Here is an 18,080-nt window from a genome sequence, read left to right on the forward strand (position 1 = left end):
TGAAATGGAAGTTGTTCCTTGAAAGATAAATAGATCTAAGACAAGGCTAAAGAAGAGACATTGCAATACTTGGAATGGGATACTTAGAGCAAGCAATTTAGCATCTGAACAGCAGAAATAGATTTTTGAAAGTTTATTTAGTGGAATTGGAGTCTGACTGCATGGGTCTAGAAGAAAGAATCAGTGATAACACCCAAGGTACCAGGACTTGGTGTTACTGTTGTGATAGAGAAAGGAGAGAATTCAGGAGAACAGCTTTACTGGGAATGATCAGGCTAACAAAAGGCATATATAGAGAGAGGGGGGAGTGTGTGTGTGTCTATATGAATGCCTATGTTATTTATCAGGAAGACAGGCCAAGGTGTGAGATTAGAGAGTGAGAGTGATCATGAATAAAGTTTTGCATTTGTAATTTATGTATAGGCAGGTACTAAATCAGACCAAATGGTTATCTCTGCAATGCTAAATCTTGTTTTCCCAAAAGAGCAGTCTCTTAAAAATAATTTCCCCTGCTTTCTGTTTTTGTGATCTGTAAGGATGGCAGTATTATAATTAATCCCCTTTTGACTCCGCTCATGGATGCTGTAACTTCATACAGCAACATAGTTACACACTGAACAAACTGTAATTTTAGCTTCTTACTTACTTGAATTAATGGGAGCAAACCATTCCTCTAGGGCTGTAGAGGAGAGACAGGTTATAGAGCATGCTGAAAAGAAAAATGTTAGCCAGCAATTCAGTCATAATTCTGAGAAGGAGTTTCTGCTCATGGAAAAAAAAAAAAAAAAAAAAAAAAAAAAGTGCTTGACCTTCCTGGGCACAGAATGCCCCCAGCTTTCACCATGAAATCATTGAAGATTGAGTCTCCTCTGAACCAGCTAAAGCAAACACCGTGCACAGCCCTTTTGAAGGTCTGTGCACGCTCCTCTGTGCTGTGCCTGCCCTCAGCTGGGCTCATTCTCTCTGAAACAAGCACAGCTAGTGTCTAATTTGTGATGGAAATGTGATTTTGGGGGGTGATGTAATCCCTGAACTTAGCTTTGATTTGATAAAATCACTTTTATCATCTGCATTCCACTGTAATGTTGTGTGCAGAACCAGTGCAGTCAGTGTTGTCCTGGAGTGCAGCTCACAGGGCACTGAAAGGGGGATAGAAGTGCAGGCTGGAAAAGAGGGGTTCTGAGTTTGGGCTCAAGAGTTTTAGTGGCTGCAGCTGCTCCTGGCAGCCCTGGGACTGGAATTACAGGAACACCTGGGAAAGCAGGCAGGAGTACTTATGACCCCTATAACTCAGAGCCATTCAAATGGCAGGCAGTGCACTGAACAGTTCCTGAGTGCAATCCCTGCTCTGTCCTCATTTCCCATAAAGCAGCTGTAGTTTGTCATGGGTATTCTCAGGCTCTAGGGAAGCAAGTTAGTTCAACCAGGTACCGCATCCAGCTGCTCAGACTTCAGGAAAACCATTCAGCAGACTTCAAGAGAGATTAATCAAATGGCCTGGCTGTAAAAACCTTACCCAGAGTAGGTAAGTCACTGCTGGATCTTGCCTGTCAGAGCAGAAACATCCTTCCCCAGACCTGGGAGACACAGCCTGTGCCTCTTTAAATCTGCGCTGCGTGCTGCAGTGCTCTGCATTGTTGCCATGGCAGAAATCTCCCCATAGTAATAACCTCTTTCAGAGAAGGTTAAAAAGAGACAGTGCACATGCTCAGAAATGCTGCACTTGTTCTCTTAGCAGTTTGCAGCGGCCATTTCAAAGAAACCATCACAAAGACAAGAGAAAGACCAGGTACTGATATTTTTTCATTTGTTAAAGGGGGTGACTTTTCTCTTTCATAGAAGTCCATGCACAGATCTGTCTCTGTTCCCAGTTGCATTGCAGAGAGAGACCACCCTTGAAGCCTGTCATGATTATTCCTTGCAAATTCCCATGCAATAACTGAGAGGCAGGAGTTATGTGTGATTAAAGATGATTGCTGCACTAGAGAAGCAGTTGTTTTGCAGTGGGGCTCACATACAAAGCTGAGCTGACTCTGGGGTGGGTGATGGGTAAGATACCCCAAAAAAGTTTAACAGCATGTCTGTTTTGTTTTGCTGAACCTTTGTAGTACTCATAGTCAACTATGAGAATAGCCTCTGCTCCTACTGACCAGGAGGCTTCTTCATCAGGTACTTCCAAAAGAGGCTGATGTTGTCCTGATTTACTATTACTTGGAGACACTCTGCTGCATCCTATTGCAAAGACTCGTATTTTTGATTCTGCTTATTTTGATTGCAGATCACCATTAATTAAAACAGAAAACCCAATCCACTTGTAGTGATTTTAGTCCCTTTATTTTAAGGATTGTAGAGATAAGAAAAAGGATCATGTCAGATCTAAATAGTGGGTGAGGTAGGAAACACAACGAGGGTATAGAAATGTATAGAAATTACATTACCCTATCTTTTTGTTGCCATGGGCTCAAGTATGTCTGTGACTCTGCTCCTACATGTTTGTGTTTTGCTTCTGAACCCTTCCCTACTCCTGTGTTTAGGTGGAGGTGCCCAGGAAGGGCTGTGTACAATGCTGCTCCTTCCCTGGGTGAACTGCTGGTTTGCACATGCTGCAAGTGTTCGTGCAGAATTTGCAGCTTCACTTTGGCTGTGTCTGAAAAGGTGGACTGCACATATTGAAGAGCAGTTTTGTTCTGTTCTGTGTTTGTGGCACAATGGGGAAAACCCTTCCCTCTCCTGCCTCCCTCTGCTGCCTTTCTAAATGTGAAATACAATCTGTTCTGGGGAGTGCTGTACTCTTGCATTCAGTACATGCAGATCTAATGCTCTTATGCAACATCTTTTGCTCAGTAAGCACCAACTTGAAAAACAGAAAGAGGCAGAATATTGTCCTGCTTTCCCACAGCTGAATGGATTTTTTTATGTGGATTTTATTGTAGTGCCATAACTTAGCCTTATTTAAGTATTTCTTTCTTCCATTTTGATGTACAGGAATGAAAGATAAACTTGGCTGAGTTAAGGACCTCTCTAGCAGTGTGTCAGAATCCTTGAGGCTTGGATTGAGATCTCTAACAAGCAATTGACACTTGAGCCAGTCCCTTTTGCTCTGAACAGTTTGTGTTGGGTCAAGAAAATACTTAATCTGAAATTTATAAAAAAACTTGCCTCTGTGTGAAGGGAAACTGTTGCTGGACCAGGTTGTACCAACCTCAGGGCATGGTGTGGCCTGGCTGTGGTGTTCAGGAACAAATGGATGGCTGCAAATAATGGCCTGAAACCCAGATTAGGAGGGGAAACAGAAGGTCAAAGAGTTTTGATGCATTTACCATTAGAAATTCTACCTATGAATTTGTGGAGGTTTAGCAGAAGTCTTTTCCTTCAAATACTTTCATAAAGGAGTTTTTATAATTAGCGTGCTGTCTAATGCTAGTGGCTATCTTTAATTATTATACTTGTGAAAAGATGATGCAGTAAAGCAAGCCAGAGGCCAAAGACCTTGTTTCCAGTTTCTGTTTCATCCAGCTCTGTAATCCCTGCAGTTTTGATCTCAAAGTCTAACAGTGATCCAGCTCTCCACAAATCTGTGACTGCGTAGTTAGAAAAAAGTCACAGACCAGGCAAAGCTGCTGGCATCCTGGCTTTGAAATGAAAGCAAGGACACTTTAGTGACTTCTTCTCTTGTGTAGGGATGTTCTCTCCCAGTTGAGTTTTATGTATGCTCTGGAAAGGTACAGAGAACTTTTCTCCATGCTCTAGACCTCCGGGTATTTTGCTTTCTTTCAGAGGAAGACTGACAATGCTTTAGCCATCAGGAACATTAACTACTTTGTAACAAAACCCTTGTGTACCTGTAGAGCCCCTCAGTAACTTGTTTATGTCTCTTGACAAGCAGGGAAGCAGCCATTCCCAAGATGCTGGCATCCTGCCTTCTGAGAAGAGCCGTCCTTACAGCTCCTTTAGTTTTTGTGGTTGCCCTGCTGGTGGTGGAGCCTGTTAGAGCTGACCAAGAAGCAGGAACAGCCATTCCAGCTGAAAGTAGGTACCACCCTGCAGCCCTTTCCTACAGCCCCTACTGCAGTTCTCATGTTACAGGACTCTGAAGGTTGCCCAAATAACTCAGACTATTTTGGATATGTCTTGCCTACATTGTTTTAAAACCACAACCTGATAACCTACCGGTGCTGTTTTGCTCCTGCATCCAAAGCTCTTCGCTCTCTTATCCTTGTCTCCTGCCTTGTAGCTGAAACCTGTCACTGTTCTGCACCTTTTCTTTTGTCCATTGTGTTAGCCCTTTCTATGCCAGCAATCACCATGTTTGCTTTCCAGAGATATTACTGAGTCTTGTTCTTTTTCAAACGACATTGACTGTTCATTATATTTTGGTTTGGAGAATGATTGCTGTTTTAAAGTCATGAATTTTTATTTAAAAAAATCACAATGAAGATGCCAAGAAAGGATTTTGTCAACACCTGGTCTTGGGGCCTTCAACCACCTAATTCTCCTTTGCTGACCTGTGTTAGTTTATTTTACTTTATAAACATGACAGGTCCTTGCATCAAGTTGTTATGTGAAAAACTGCTGTCCTCTCCTTTTGTTCAGTGTAAATATAGTAACACTGAAGCTGGGTGATAGATGATGGAGCAGGTCTTTAATACTGTTTAATGTGGGGGTTTTATCTCTTTTTTTTTTTTTCTTAGCCAGTAAAAGAATTTGGCAGGCTCCCTTTCTCCAGCAGGCAGAATTCCTGGTTGCTGGTTAGCACTCAGACCATGAGCTGGAAGCTCATTCTCCAGCATGTCAGAGGCATCTACAGTCCAACATCAAGTGCTTGCAAAATGGGCTTACAGACAAGACACAGACACAGCAGGATTTTCCAACCTTAGTCTAGATTTCAACCTTTCATTCATATCAGACCCCAAAGAGCAAATGAAACCTGGTTCAGAATTTCTCACTTGTGCAGTATTTCTGGTGCAGTTGTCAGCCAGGCACAGGCACCGAGAGGCAAATGAGAGCAGATGCAGGGCCTGATGAGATAAAGATGTTTTGTCCTGTCTGTTTGCTCTGTCTCAGTACTGCTGTCTCTTAGGGCACAGATCTGCATTACATGGTGATCAAGGCAAAACAGACCTTGTGGTCTTCAGTCTGAGTGTCTTGATCTGGGAACGCTCTCTTAAACACCCCAGTAAATCCAGATTGCAGCACTTCTGCTTATCAGCAATGCCCAGGGCATTTGTTTGGGCAAAGCTGTATTATATTCAAAGTTTGAGGCTGAAATGGTCCATCTTTATGATACTGTAGTCAGTTTTATTCCATTAGTTTTCTATTTAGAGCTCACATTTGTTAGATTAGGAGATGAGATTTTTCTAGGGAACAGGTTCTTGTTTTCAGACATAATTTCTGAAAAATCTGAAAATAAGTTTGAAAATGTGCCCAGGGTTAGTGGAGCAAAATCAAAGGCTCAAGTTAAAGGTTTATTGTTTCCGTACAATGAGCTGTGGAAGGTAAAGTGGAACAGCAATATAGCAGGAATGAAAATATTAACGTAAATTTGAAGTAATTCCTTTATAATTGAGAGACTGAGTGGCCAATCATAGTGAATCAATTACAATAACCGGGGTTGCCCAGGAGTACTTATGTCAGTACTCACTTGGACTCTTTTCTTTAGCTCTTTCTGATACTTAAAATCACTGCTTAATCCTTCTAATTAATTCTTCATGCCATGTAGTCATGATTCTCTACTAAATGCTCTCCTAGGCCGCCCCTGTGTCGATTGCCATGCCTTTGAGTTCATGCAGAGAGCTCTGCAGGATTTAAAGAAGACAGCATATAATCTAGACACGAGGGTAAGGAAACATTAAATGTATTTTTCTTTTTTTTTTTTTAATGTAAAAGAAAATTCTGTGGATAAAAGTAGATAAGGTGGATGGATTTTGCACACTTGGTGAACTGTACTGTCCTGTGTTCTAAGGGGAGGCTGGTTAATTACATTTCACCTCTCTATGCAGTAATCTGTGGAATTCTTCTGCTTTGGGGTATCAGGGACACTAGGAAGTCAAGGAAAGTGTGAACTGATTATCTTTCCCTTGCCAAATTATAACCATTAGTACTGCTCTTTTCACTCCAAATGCTGAGCACACGCATTTGTTTTTATGTCAGGGGGAGTGAGGTGAGAGTAACATTTATATTTATTACCCAAAAGGAAAGAGCCAGCTCAAACAAAAAGCCTACTGAAATTAAATACTCCCCTGCACATGCTTTTATCCCTGGGGAGAAGCCAAGGGAAGAAACATCATCTGTAGAGACTTTTTACATTTCTCTGATTTCATAATGATGAAAAATGCCACAAAGTAGAAGAGCACAGGGAATGGGACTTGTTTGGCTTGCAGTCAGTGTGCAGAATCTGCCAGCTTTGGAACCTCCCTTCTGTGGGGGATGTTGAATCTGCCTCCTGCTGCTGCAGCCTGCAATCTGTGCCTACCTGTGTCCCAGCTGCTGTCAGATGGTGGTGTCCCAGGAGGGTGGCTTTGTCCCCACCTCCTGTGTCCCCTTTAGCTGAAGTGCTATAGATACACTCCTGCACAGATTGTTCAACAGAAGGCATCGAAACTTTTCTGCTTCTGTAATCTGTGGTCAAGGTTGTTCACAGCTCAGAGTGAACTATTGTCTTTGAGGAATGGTTTGAGGTTACTTCAAGCAGGGTCCTTGATGTTTAAGTGAAAAGACAAGTGCATGAACGGAGATGCCTTGAATTTTGACATACTACAAAAAAATAAACAAATATTCCAGCAGAACCAGATTGGTGTGTAGCACATTTTCAGCCAAACAAAATCTGTTCAATAATTACAGGTCAAATATATTTTGGGCTTCATGAAGAAATCTTGCTAATGAATCTGCTAAGCACTTTATACAGCCCAAACAAGATGTTCAGATTGTGCTATAAAGTGGTCCTAGCACGCCTCTTCCTTCTACAAACCTTTGAACTTTTCATCAGAATTTCTACATTTTGATGCAAAATCTCTTAATGTTTTCTCTGAGTGTCTGGCTATGGCAGTGACCTTTATGAAACCTTCAGCTTGCAGACCAAGTGAAAAACTTTATAATACACATATGTCCAAAGTAGAAGTAGCAATAAGAACCCCAAATATAGCAACTGTGTTTCAATACTTTAAAAAAAAATAAAAATAAAAGACAGCCAAAGAGATAAAATGAGGATAGAAAAAAAATCCAGTTGAGATGAATGTCCTATTATTGGCTTTCACACTTGTAGATTTGATAGCAAGCCTGAAAATGTGATATATTCCCATGAAAACAAACCTACCACTTCCTTATCACTTTAAAATGTAAATAATTGAATTCATATTGAAATCCTTCAGTTCTCCATGACTAGAATAGGCCTACTGCAGTCATTAAGCTAGGAATTCTGCCTACACCCTCAAAAGACATGGAAATATTTAATAGTTGAGGACTTCTTGGAACTGACTTCTAGGGAATTTTAATTCTTACTTTTATTATTCAGCTGTGGCACAATTTAATGCAAAAGGAGGGTTTTAGGATCACTGCTTTCAGCCACATATATATTTCACATTTGACTATTTTAGTCTGTTTTGCTGCTTTGTGGGGCAAATATTCCTGTCCCTGAAAATACAATTCCCTTTGTTAATATTCCCAGTGGAGATATTAATTTCCTTGAAAAACTCTCCTTTGTTTGCAGGCAAGATTGTTAGATGATGACTAAGCAGCTCCTAACTGTGTTGGAGGGGGAGGGATTCCCAAAAGCTTAGAGAGGAAAGTCTCATTTAATTCCTCCTGCACATCTCACCCTGCACTTCTGTACAGGGGAAGCCTGTATATCATTTTATTGCACAAGAATGTTGCTCAAGAGCTCCCACACTTCCTTTGGCCCTGGGTTGATCTATATGGTGTCTCAAAGCAAACTGACCCTAAGATAAGTCACAGACCCTTTTATGAAGGCCATAGACTGGATCTCCTCCTTCCTTTTCCAGTTCTAGCTGTGTTTGTGACCTGCACTGGTGTGATGATCCCTCACGAGTTGTCAGGCTGGCTGCATGGGAAGTGTCACAGACCACTTCTGACAGGCTGATTTCTACTCTTATCAGATATGTTTATCCCTCTCTGTACATTTTTTTGTTGCTGCTGGCCCCTCAGAGCAGGCTGGAGTAGCTGTTTTGGCAGTGAGAACTAACTCTGGGCAATATTTTGTGGAGATCTCTGTGGTTCAGCACTCAGCCAAAATCCTGCATGTGATCATGAGCAGGGGAGGGGGGTCTTGTGCTGCTGGGAGGGAGCTGCTCCCACCACAACCACTGAGCCAGTTCACAGCCAGCTCCCTGTGGCATCTAAAAGCCCCTCAAGACATAGCCCAGCAGGGAGTCAGCTATAAAACAAACTGGAAAAGAAATCCAGTCCATGGGCTACACAGTTCACTCTGCGTCTTCACTTGTTTTCAGAACTCCAACCCATTTTTCAGAGTTAAACAGTGCACACTGCATCACAACTTTAAAGAGATCAGTAACTGCATTTTTATCTGGAACTTAACATCTCTTTTTGTAGGTTAAAAGTCTGATTTCTTTTTTTGGTTTTTGCTTGGGTTTGTTGTTTTTTTTCCCCTAGGTCTGGTTTGGTTGGTTGGGTGTTGCTGGTTTGGTTTGGTTTTCTTTTTATAAAAACAGGTTTTAACCTACCAGGAAATAATAACAAATCTGTGTGCAAATAGTTTTGTGATCATGCCCACAGAACAGTCAGCAAAGCTGTATTTACTGACATTCATTTTGTTCTTTATTGTTTTATAAACTGCCAGTGGTTATTTAGAAAATTTAAAGCACAGTAAGCTAGATGTGCTCCTGAAAATAAAAAAGAAAGGCTTGAAAAAGTTATTAAAGATATAGAAGATGGTATGCAGCCTTGGGGCTCAGCTCCAAAGATGTTGGAATGCTGTCAAGCTTCCTTATTCAAACCATTGTAAATGATGTCAGTGAGGTGGTGAGAAGGTGGCGATTGAGTGTCTTTTCAATGATTAGCAAAGTCTGATCAGATCTTTTCAGTTTTGCAGGGCAGCTGAAACAATCAAAAATTATACCTGATTTAATATAAAGCCACAGGGCTGTGTTTTTTCCTGAGATTTATCATCTAGGGAAAAAAGCCTGAGCAGCAGATGTCTTTTCCTGCACTAAGAAGGCAAGTGGAGAGCAGGATGCTTCAGCCCAGCTCTGCTCTAAGTGCCTTTAGATGTGGGTCAATGGATAACACAGCTTTTAAAACACAGCCTTTAATCACATGGCAACTCCATCTCTTACAAAAATCCAAGTCAGGCAGATTAAGGATGGGTTTGGTTGGCATTTGGAGCTGGTAGTCTTCATAATGCCTTTTTTTTTATGTGTAGCTGGTTACACCAGTAGGGATTAATTTGGTGAGTGTTCTTCCCACAGCTATTGCAGCAAGGGGGGACTTCTCTCTTGGATCAGGCTGATTTTCAGGCACAGCTTCAGCTGACAAACTGAGGTGAAGATATGATGTTGATGTCAAACAGCTCTGCTGCATCATGCATGTACTGAAGCAACAAGTGTTCCAGACAGGCAGGAAAACCCAAATGTGCATTTGTGTGTGTGCAAGAGAGGAAGGATTCCCCAATTTCCTTATGTAGCCCTGCAGTTCCCCCTCCCTGGTCCTCAGCCCTTTCTCACACAGGTAGGCTGTAAGAGGATGCAGGCCTTTCTGATCATGCCCAGCTCCAGCTCTTGTAAGTTCCCAATCCACCCTCATTGCTTCAGAAACAGGGATCTGTGGGCAACAGACATCTCCTGATGTTGATGAACCTCTGCTCAACCCAGAGACCTCTGCTTTCACCAGTTTGGGACCCCTTTCCTTAAAGAAGCCAGGAATCCCATCATGTGTTGGAACTGTGATGGCTCCATGCCAGCTGGGCACCTCTCCTCTGTTTTAGGCTCCAAAACATATTGTCAGGAACTACTGAATCTTCCTATTAGTGAAACAGGAGAAGTTGAAGAAGTTAATTTCTTCAATGAGAGCGGGTTGAGGCTGTAATAGTCTAAATTTAAATTCTGAGTCTGTTTTTAAGTAAAATAAAATTTCTGCCATGATTTGGAAAGGGTGGGGAGGGCAGTTAAGCCTCAAATGAACTTCTGAGCTTATGCTCCAGTTTGTGCTATTGAAATAAGATTGTAAGAAAGCACTACTTCCTGGGACATGGACAAAGTTATTTTTCTGTGTTGGTATGCCAATTAATCTCACAAAAGGGAAGTGATTTTGCAGAGCAGTAAACAATAAGTCTGATTTTTTACCCCAAAATTCACTTCATACCACTGGTTCCAAATTGTAGAATAAAAAGAAAATTAACTTTTCTTTGGGAGCTAATTAGTTGCTGACACTTGTTTTTTGATGATGTTGTTCCTCCCTCTTACAGACAGAAACTCTGCTTCTTCAGGTGGAAAAGAGAAATCTGTGTGACTGTGTATCTGCCAATCTACTGAACTGAATCCTGGAGACACCTGAGGAGAGTCAGCGGTCCAGCGGTTTTTAAAATGCAGCTGTATAAAATACAGCTTTATGGAGCTCACATTGCAAGCATGTATGCCCCAATGTACCAGTGAGATTGGGGCCCTGTCTCTGATGTATTTGTCTGTTCTGTATCTTTTTTAAAAAGTACCCTCTTCTCCCATCTGCTGGATTGCCAGTGAAGGCTCAATTCACTAAAATCTGTTACTGGATATTAGGGTGGGGGGGGAAATGTACCTGCTTTGATTTTTAAATCAGAACTTGCCGAGTGTAACCCCCCAAGATAATATTGGAGATCAGTGCCCTAGAGACATGTGCAGCTGGTTTTTGTCTCTAATATGAACGTATGTCTGTGGCAACTTACCCAGTTACATTGAGACATGACATTGTGGTCTCTGTAGGCTTTGCCTGTGTATTAAAAATGATGAAGTCCTTTCTGTTTGTTGTCTGTGCTGTGACCACCTTCAGGCATGTTGTAGTTCTGTCAGCTGTAATGGGGTGTGTGTCATGAGGAATTACAGGTCTGCTGGTTTTGGACCAAATCAGTTCATATCTCAGTGCTGAGCCTTCTGTTATCCTGCAGAAGAGTATTGTTTTCTTTAATTCAAATGTTTGGTTCCTTCCCCTCCTTACCTGGACACCCCATTCTTAACCCAGTGAATTTCTGAGTAGCTTTATTTTAGCAGGTCAAATGGATAGAGTAAAAAGGAGAATCAGGCTACAATTAGGAAACCTGGCCAGACCCAGCTGTACCAAATGCTGCCACCAGAAACTGCTCAGCATCACATTGAGGGGCATCTCCATGCAGTGCCAAGAAGTTTCTTTGCGAGACTGTGCCTTATTTTGCTTCAAGTGAAACACAATGATTAGGTCACACATGTTTGGTCCATCCTGTGATGGACTGAACTCCAAATATTTTGGTTTTCCCCCATAGCTGCCTTTGAAAACTGGTTCCCTCTGTTTCAGGCATGAAGAAAGACCTTTGTACCTGAAAGCTGAGATTGTTTCATCCTCACCTGTCCCCGTTTATTGTAAGATACTGTGTCCACTCACAAGTCTGAAATGGGCTGAGCTCTCTGAGTAGGTGCTTGGAGTTTGCCTGATGTGATTTAGAGCTGTCTCAAATAATTCCAACGTTGAGACTTGGCTTGTAAAGTGGATGGGACATCTCAAGGTAAACATCTCTTCAGCTGAATTTGGAAGAAAGTTCCTGCCTGTGGCCTTGCTTCTGAAAATAAATTGGTGTGACTTTGCTGGAAGTGGATAAGAGAAGAAACACAACCTCTGCCACTGCAGCTGTAGGTATGCTAACAACAGCTGTGGGAGCAGGGGAACACTCTAGGGAGCCTGAGTGGATTCCCAAACCTGTCCAAAGCTGGTAAAACCAATCCCTGTACATGGAGAAGCACAGCATGCCCTGCTGTGTGTGACCAGGACACAGGCCAGCACAGAAGCCCAGTGTGAATGGGAGAAAGGATTCTGATGTTATTTTTCCAAAGTCCCTTAAGGAGCAGCTGTGCTGTGTGTTTCTCACAGAGTCCATTCACACAGCAGGGGAGAACTGGCACTGCTCATTTCGGGCTGCTTGGCAAAGTCAGTCAGTGCAAGCCTCGCCTGCAGCTCCATTCCCAGACAGTGGGAAGGGGCAGCAGTCCTTATCCATGGCAGAACACTCTCAGGATTTCTGGGAGAAAAGCCTCCTTTGGAGGGCTTCAGCTGTTTCTGGCTGCAGCACAATGGCTTCTCAGAGCTCCTTGGCTTTTGCTGCACTTGGCTTGTCCCCATCCTGTTTCTAGCTTGGCTTTGTTCCCCTGCTTTGCTCTGAACCTGTCTTTTCTCCGTTTCAACCTCCATTCCCCCTCCCATTCTGGCACTGCCCTCCTGTAGTCCCAGGGGTTTCTCAGTGCACTCCAGGCCCCTCAGTGACTGCCACCAGGCCCCTGGTGACCCTGTAGTCACTGCAGGGGTGCAGTGGTGGGGCTGATACTCCTCAGGTCAGCAGCCCCTTTAGTCCAGATGGCAGCACTGCCAGAGCAATGAGTGGCACTCCAATTTACCAAGGAGTGAGAGACTTATAGTGCTAATCAACATCAGCATTTCATTCCCAGAGAAGAGGAATTCACCTGTTCGGGGAAGACATTGTGTGGAAGTACCTCTTTTTACCTAAAAATGAACATTCTTATTGCAGGACTTGGAGGAAGTCCCAGAACAGCTCATTTTCAGATGAAAGCTCTGCTCCTGAAGCTGAATTATTCTGTGGTCTGTCCCCCAGGCTGGTGTAAGCTCACTGGCTTGTTACAGGTGTGGACAGGAACCCAGCCTTGTTTGCAAGAATGAAACACCTATAGACCTTCATGAATTTTTCCCTTGGTGATTGCACAGACACTGGCTTGAACAAGAGAAAATCTGACCATTTGGAATTCCTTCAGTTGTTTTGCTGCTATTTTATGATCCACCCTGTCAGAACTGGGGAAGTGAAACAGGACAGAACTGGGCTGTTGCCCCAAGAGAAAGGAGCCAGGATGGGGAGAGATGGGGAAAGAAATAGCTTTCTCATTCTCATCTTCAGAATCTGAAAAAAATAAGATTCCTTTCAGCCTGCAGAAGCTCTAATAGGACCAGGATTTTCCTAGCAGATTTTTGCTGCTCTTTTAAAGTCCACCTTACCGATTCCCTTTTCATTCAATTACTGTTCTGTGTTAACGCTTGTTCAAAACCTCCCAAATGACAGGAGCACAGCTAATATGCCACCAGCTCTGAGAAAGGATTGGCAGGGAGGTATAGGAACTGCACCCAGCAACTAGAATATCTGTTCTGGGCAAGTGAAAAGAAATTTTTGAAGAATTTGAATATGTAAAATCAGGTTTAGTGTGACAGAGTGACAAGACTCAAGACCATTTTCATAGAGAACAAAAATACAGCAGAACCATATAAAGTGCTGACAAAGGGGCTAGGAGAAACAGAAGCAATGTACAGGCTGGGAACCTTCAGTCTAGACAAGAGATGGCTGAAGAGGATGACAGAAGTTTATGAAACCATAAGTGACCCTAGAACAGCTGTTTGCTGTCCCTTTCAAGCAGTGGGATGCATTAAACAAAACCTAATGGGTGCAGGGTCAGAGCAAACATGAGGATGATGCTCTTGACCTACAGTGTGTTCCAGGTGCTGGGAATCTCCAGCTGTGCCCCCTACAAGATGTGCATTTTTTCTCCTCAAAATCCAAAGGTTCCTCTTAAATCCAAACTGTTGTTACACACAAATATAATGGGGTCATCAGAACACTCATTCATCCTTCTCGCTGTCCACCTTGTCCTGTTTTATTCCCTGTTCTACATTATGTGGTGCCTCTTGCTGTTTGGGGCATAGAAGTTATGTCAAATGCACTGTCAGGTGGCCATCACACCTTTAGGTAATTGTCAGCTTCTTAAATAAAAATCACAGTTTAAAATATTTTGGCCTGTTCCTCCAGTTTCAGGCATACCATTAATTTACATGGGTTTGCAGGTTAATGTCCATGTAGATATTCCTTAACCTTCCAACTCCATCTTGCTGCTCCAGCTGTGACTTTGTAGAGCTGAGGAGTGGCAGAGATTATATTTTCAAGACCTCTAAACACCTGAAGCTTAAAAAGTGACTTAAAGCATAAGAAGAAGAGTTCCAGGCATGGGTGCCATGAAAAAGGAAATGCAAATATCTGCAGATATTCTATTTTTACATTGATCTGCCTACACTTTTCCTTCCTCACAATCAGGGCTGTCATCATTTGATTCTTGCTCTGAACCATGAACTTTCTGAAAACCTGCTAACACATCAGCTTGTCTTCATTAGCCTTGAGCACCTTTTGCTGTTTAAATCAAAGTAAGTGACACTGCACTTTTCTGGTAATTCAAGTGACAAAACTATAGATTGTTCTCTTTGTCGAGACAGTCTGAAAATGGGGCAGGACTGGCAACCCTCCCATTATTCCTCATATTTTCACTTTTCTTTGTGAGTCCAGATCAGCTGGAAAGACTTCTGACTGCTGATGCAAGTTAGACCCTTCCACAGAGTAAGTAGGATGCAGATTTCAAGGGACAGCAATGTTCAATTATTTGTCTGGATGTGAATATTCTCTGAGTATGCATTAACAGCTGCACTTAATGTTCATGCTCAGACAAACAAAATGGTAGCCTCAGCCCCAAGCTACTTCTAATTCTTAGATGTTTTCTAAGAATTGATGCTTTTCTTTTAAAACTTTATTTTTATCCAGTACTTTTATTTTATTCCTAAAGTCCATAAAGTATTTGGCTATGCAAAAGCAACACAGGCAGAAAAAGTAGGCAACAGAGAGAAAAGTGAAGGAGTCCCATCACTGGGATTTTTGTGCAGTTAGAGACCCATGTGAGTTGTTAGAGAAAGAGAATAACACAGCTTCTATTTAGCTTTAAGTGCTAAAAGTGTTTATAACATGACATTTTGATGTGTATAAGGATATTCATCTATGAGAGTTTTCTACAAAATAGAAAGCGTAGGAGCTTTTCTTTATAAGAGAGTTTCATCTTGTCCAAATTAATGGAAAGAGCTGCTAACAGAAATACTTTTAATACTAAATCTGCACTAAGTTTTGTTAAGTTAATTTAGTCAACCAATGCTGACAAAATCTGTTGTTTTGTGTGGCTTCTGCACTGAACCAGATGAAACTTCCTTTACATAAATTCCAACAGCCTTTAAAATCCATAGGTTTTTGAGGTTGTATCTTGATCTTTTGACTGCAACCTATGAAGCTGACCATGCAGTTTCACCTGGCAACTTTTCAGTTTAATGTGGGGTCTGGGGAGGACACAAACTTCTGCACAAAGCCCATTGGTAACAAAGAGTTACCAATGTTTGTGTCTGCTTAAAGTCCAGGCTTTCATGGAGGCCACCTGCAGTGCTTGTCTCTTAAAGTTCTGGGCATCATGGGCTATTTTTTTTCCTCGGTTAAAGAGCAGAACTTCATCCATGCACTAAATTTGTTACACAAGGCTTCTTGCCTAAGCAGCTCTTGCATTCATCCTGGACTATATATACACTGTACCACAGCATCCAGCCTGTGAACCGTGTCTGGTTTCAGCCAACAGCACTAAATATAACTAACGCACAATTTGGGCTTGCACTGAAGCAGGACCTGAACAATGTTTAAATGCCTTTTTACAGCTGGTATGCTGCACATTCGTTTTGTATACAATTTTACACATGGAAGGTTGAACCACCTCCTGGAAGTCAATAGCTTTACTAAACCAGAACGAGATCTCCCCAGCTGCCCTTCCTGTAAGCACAGACAGGCTGTGCAGAGAGCTGCCTGTGTCTTTAGTCACTCTGGTTTTGGTAGTCATGGAATAACCTCCCCAAATGCCAGCACTTAAAGTATCAACCAACAGTTTCTTCCCAAACACAAAAATTCAGTAAAGGATTTTTACACACAAGCAAGAAAATGTCATGCCTATGTCTTCCTAGACAGGGGTAAGTTTGGCAGTAACGAGGCAAATAGCTCAGCTTCATCCCCAGTGGCATTCAGAGCACACAAACAGCACACAACCCTTGCCTGCACTGTAAATTGACCACATGTCCAGAGCAGCAATGATTGCTGGATTTCCAGCAGCCCAGTGCAAACCTCATAAATAAACTAGGAAAACTGGTATTTTGCCAGTGGTTCATATTTTTTCTTGGAACCAAAAGTCTGAACTGATCTTCATTTCACAACAGCTTGACATAGCCCCTCCTGCATAGCTGAAAGCATTCTAAGCCTCTGAAAGTGTTTAAAGATGCTTGTGACACTTGGCTTCAGTTGATTTCTGGAGAACTGATCAAGCCTGGGTGCTTTCCTACATCTTAGACTGTGGTCAATGAGGCCTCTTGGAGTTGACTTGTTCCTACACTAAAGGATCTTAATGCTAAATTTCTACTGTACTTCATTTGCAGCCACATCCCTCTTTTGCAATGCCACATGGACTTTGTTGGGACAGCTTCAGCATCTCAAAGCCTTGCAGTCTGACCAAGGTTCAGTTTGTGGTCAGACTCTTGAAGGGTTTTCCAGGAAGCTCTAAGACAGGGAACTTGTCAAGCAATGATGCCAAGAACAAATTGGTCATTTCACGAGGGAGATTTTTCCCCTCGCCAAACCTCTGACTTAGTGTTTGAAGAAAATCCTGAGCCATCAAGCAAAGATGAATCATTATCTCATAGCATGAGGGACAAGGTAAGTATATGGTGATTTTATTTTCAGTCCTTCTCAGGCCTGAGATGGCTGTCAGAAAAAATAAATACAATTTATTCTGTTTGTGGGCTAAAATGTCAAATAGTGCACCAGCCTCTCACCTCTTAATTCATTGGCAAGGTTGTGGTTTACTTGTTTAAAGGCAGGTTAAGAAACTGTGGGCCCTACCAACTGCCCTACAGCCAAATGTCTCTGAATTGCCTTATCACTGACCCATCCCAGAATGGGAATATTCTGAAATCGTACTTGTTTAAACCAGAAAAAACATTTCCTTTGCCCTGATAATTGAGGGAGAAGAAATAATTAGTCTGAATTTCGTATGCTGCACAAGGGCAATGAATTTCTCCCAGGGGTATCTGTGTTTGTGCAGGAACTACAACACAGAGAGCTGGAATGACTGCCTGGGGAACAAAATTATTCTTAATCACAAAATTAGGAGAGACAGGAAGGGAAAGGTATCAATAAGAAATCTCTCAGTTATTCCCTTGTCTTTATGCAGGGCCACTATCCCAATGCCATTCCCAAACAATGTCTAATTTATACCTGCAGGCTTAAATATTCCCCTTCCTACTGGAGGAAATCCACCCCAGTGCCATCCTCATTATTAAGAAGTTTTCTAGGGACTTTGGTTGTGCCTTCTGGATGCCATTTAAACCTGTGGTTGTTTCTGCTGCTGGTGGTGTCTCTGATAGTTCCTAGAACTGCAGTGACCAAACCAGGCACAGCACGGCAGCTCAGGCCCTGTGCTGAAGGCAGCTTAAGCTCTTGCACTTCTTTTTTGTATGTCCCAGTATAATTGCATTTTTGGGGAGAATGACAGAATATTATAAACCCTTTTCAGCTTCTGACTCCCTAGCTTCACCATAGAAGTGGCACTCAATAGGCTGTTCCCTGTTCCAAATATGAGCTGTTGATTAATCCTGATGAAGGGCAACACCTTGTTCTCATTTTTATAAAATTTCTTTTGGTTTTTAGACCCTTTATTCCAGCTTGTCTGCCTCATTTAGAATTCTAGTCCTCTCCCCCAGCATTGTTTATAAGCTCTAGGCTGAAGTTACATCTGAAATAACCACTTTGCTTTCTCATTATCCAGTTGTCTAATGAAATGCTAGATAACCCCTGAACGGAATCATTGCAGTCCTGATGTGATACATCTTCCCTTGGGGGCAGTGACCCACTGCTGACTCTCAGCAGTGACCCAGCCAGTCTTGCTGGCCTCAGAGATGTTTATTTACTTTGTTTCTGACAATGCTGTGTTACACAGCAGTAGAGCTTGCCCTGAAATTAAGTTTGTCTTTCCTTATCTGCAAAGCCTGTT

The 18,080-nt window shown here is 42.2% G+C and overlaps 1 protein-coding gene across 4 annotated transcripts; it reads left to right on the forward strand.

Moving 5' to 3' along the window:
* Positions 1–1,301: 1,301 nt before the first annotated feature.
* On the forward strand, positions 1,302–10,964 carry LOC111928259 (NELL2-interacting cell ontogeny regulator 1-like). Of its 4 annotated transcripts, XM_023925640.2 has the most exons (5): positions 1,303–1,525; positions 1,736–1,789; positions 3,887–4,029; positions 5,749–5,837; positions 10,436–10,964. In XM_023925640.2, exons 3-5 carry the CDS (start codon positions 3,906–3,908, stop codon positions 10,505–10,507), a joined length of 285 nt encoding a protein of 94 aa, XP_023781408.1. In that variant the 5' UTR covers positions 1,303–1,525; positions 1,736–1,789; positions 3,887–3,905; the 3' UTR covers positions 10,508–10,964. The 4 variants fall into 4 exon arrangements, with proteins under 4 accessions (XP_023781409.1, XP_023781408.1, XP_023781406.1 ...); XM_023925641.2 differs by lacking the exon at positions 1,736–1,789 and having other exon boundaries at positions 1,302–1,525; XM_023925638.2 differs by lacking the exon at positions 1,303–1,525 and having other exon boundaries at positions 1,706–1,789.
* Positions 10,965–18,080: the final 7,116 nt, after the last annotated feature.

Source organism: Cyanistes caeruleus, chromosome 5 (assembly GCF_971803275.1).
Source record: "Cyanistes caeruleus chromosome 5, bCyaCae1.hap1.1, whole genome shotgun sequence".
In the NCBI taxonomy this organism is placed as follows: Eukaryota; Metazoa; Chordata; class Aves; order Passeriformes; family Paridae; genus Cyanistes; species Cyanistes caeruleus.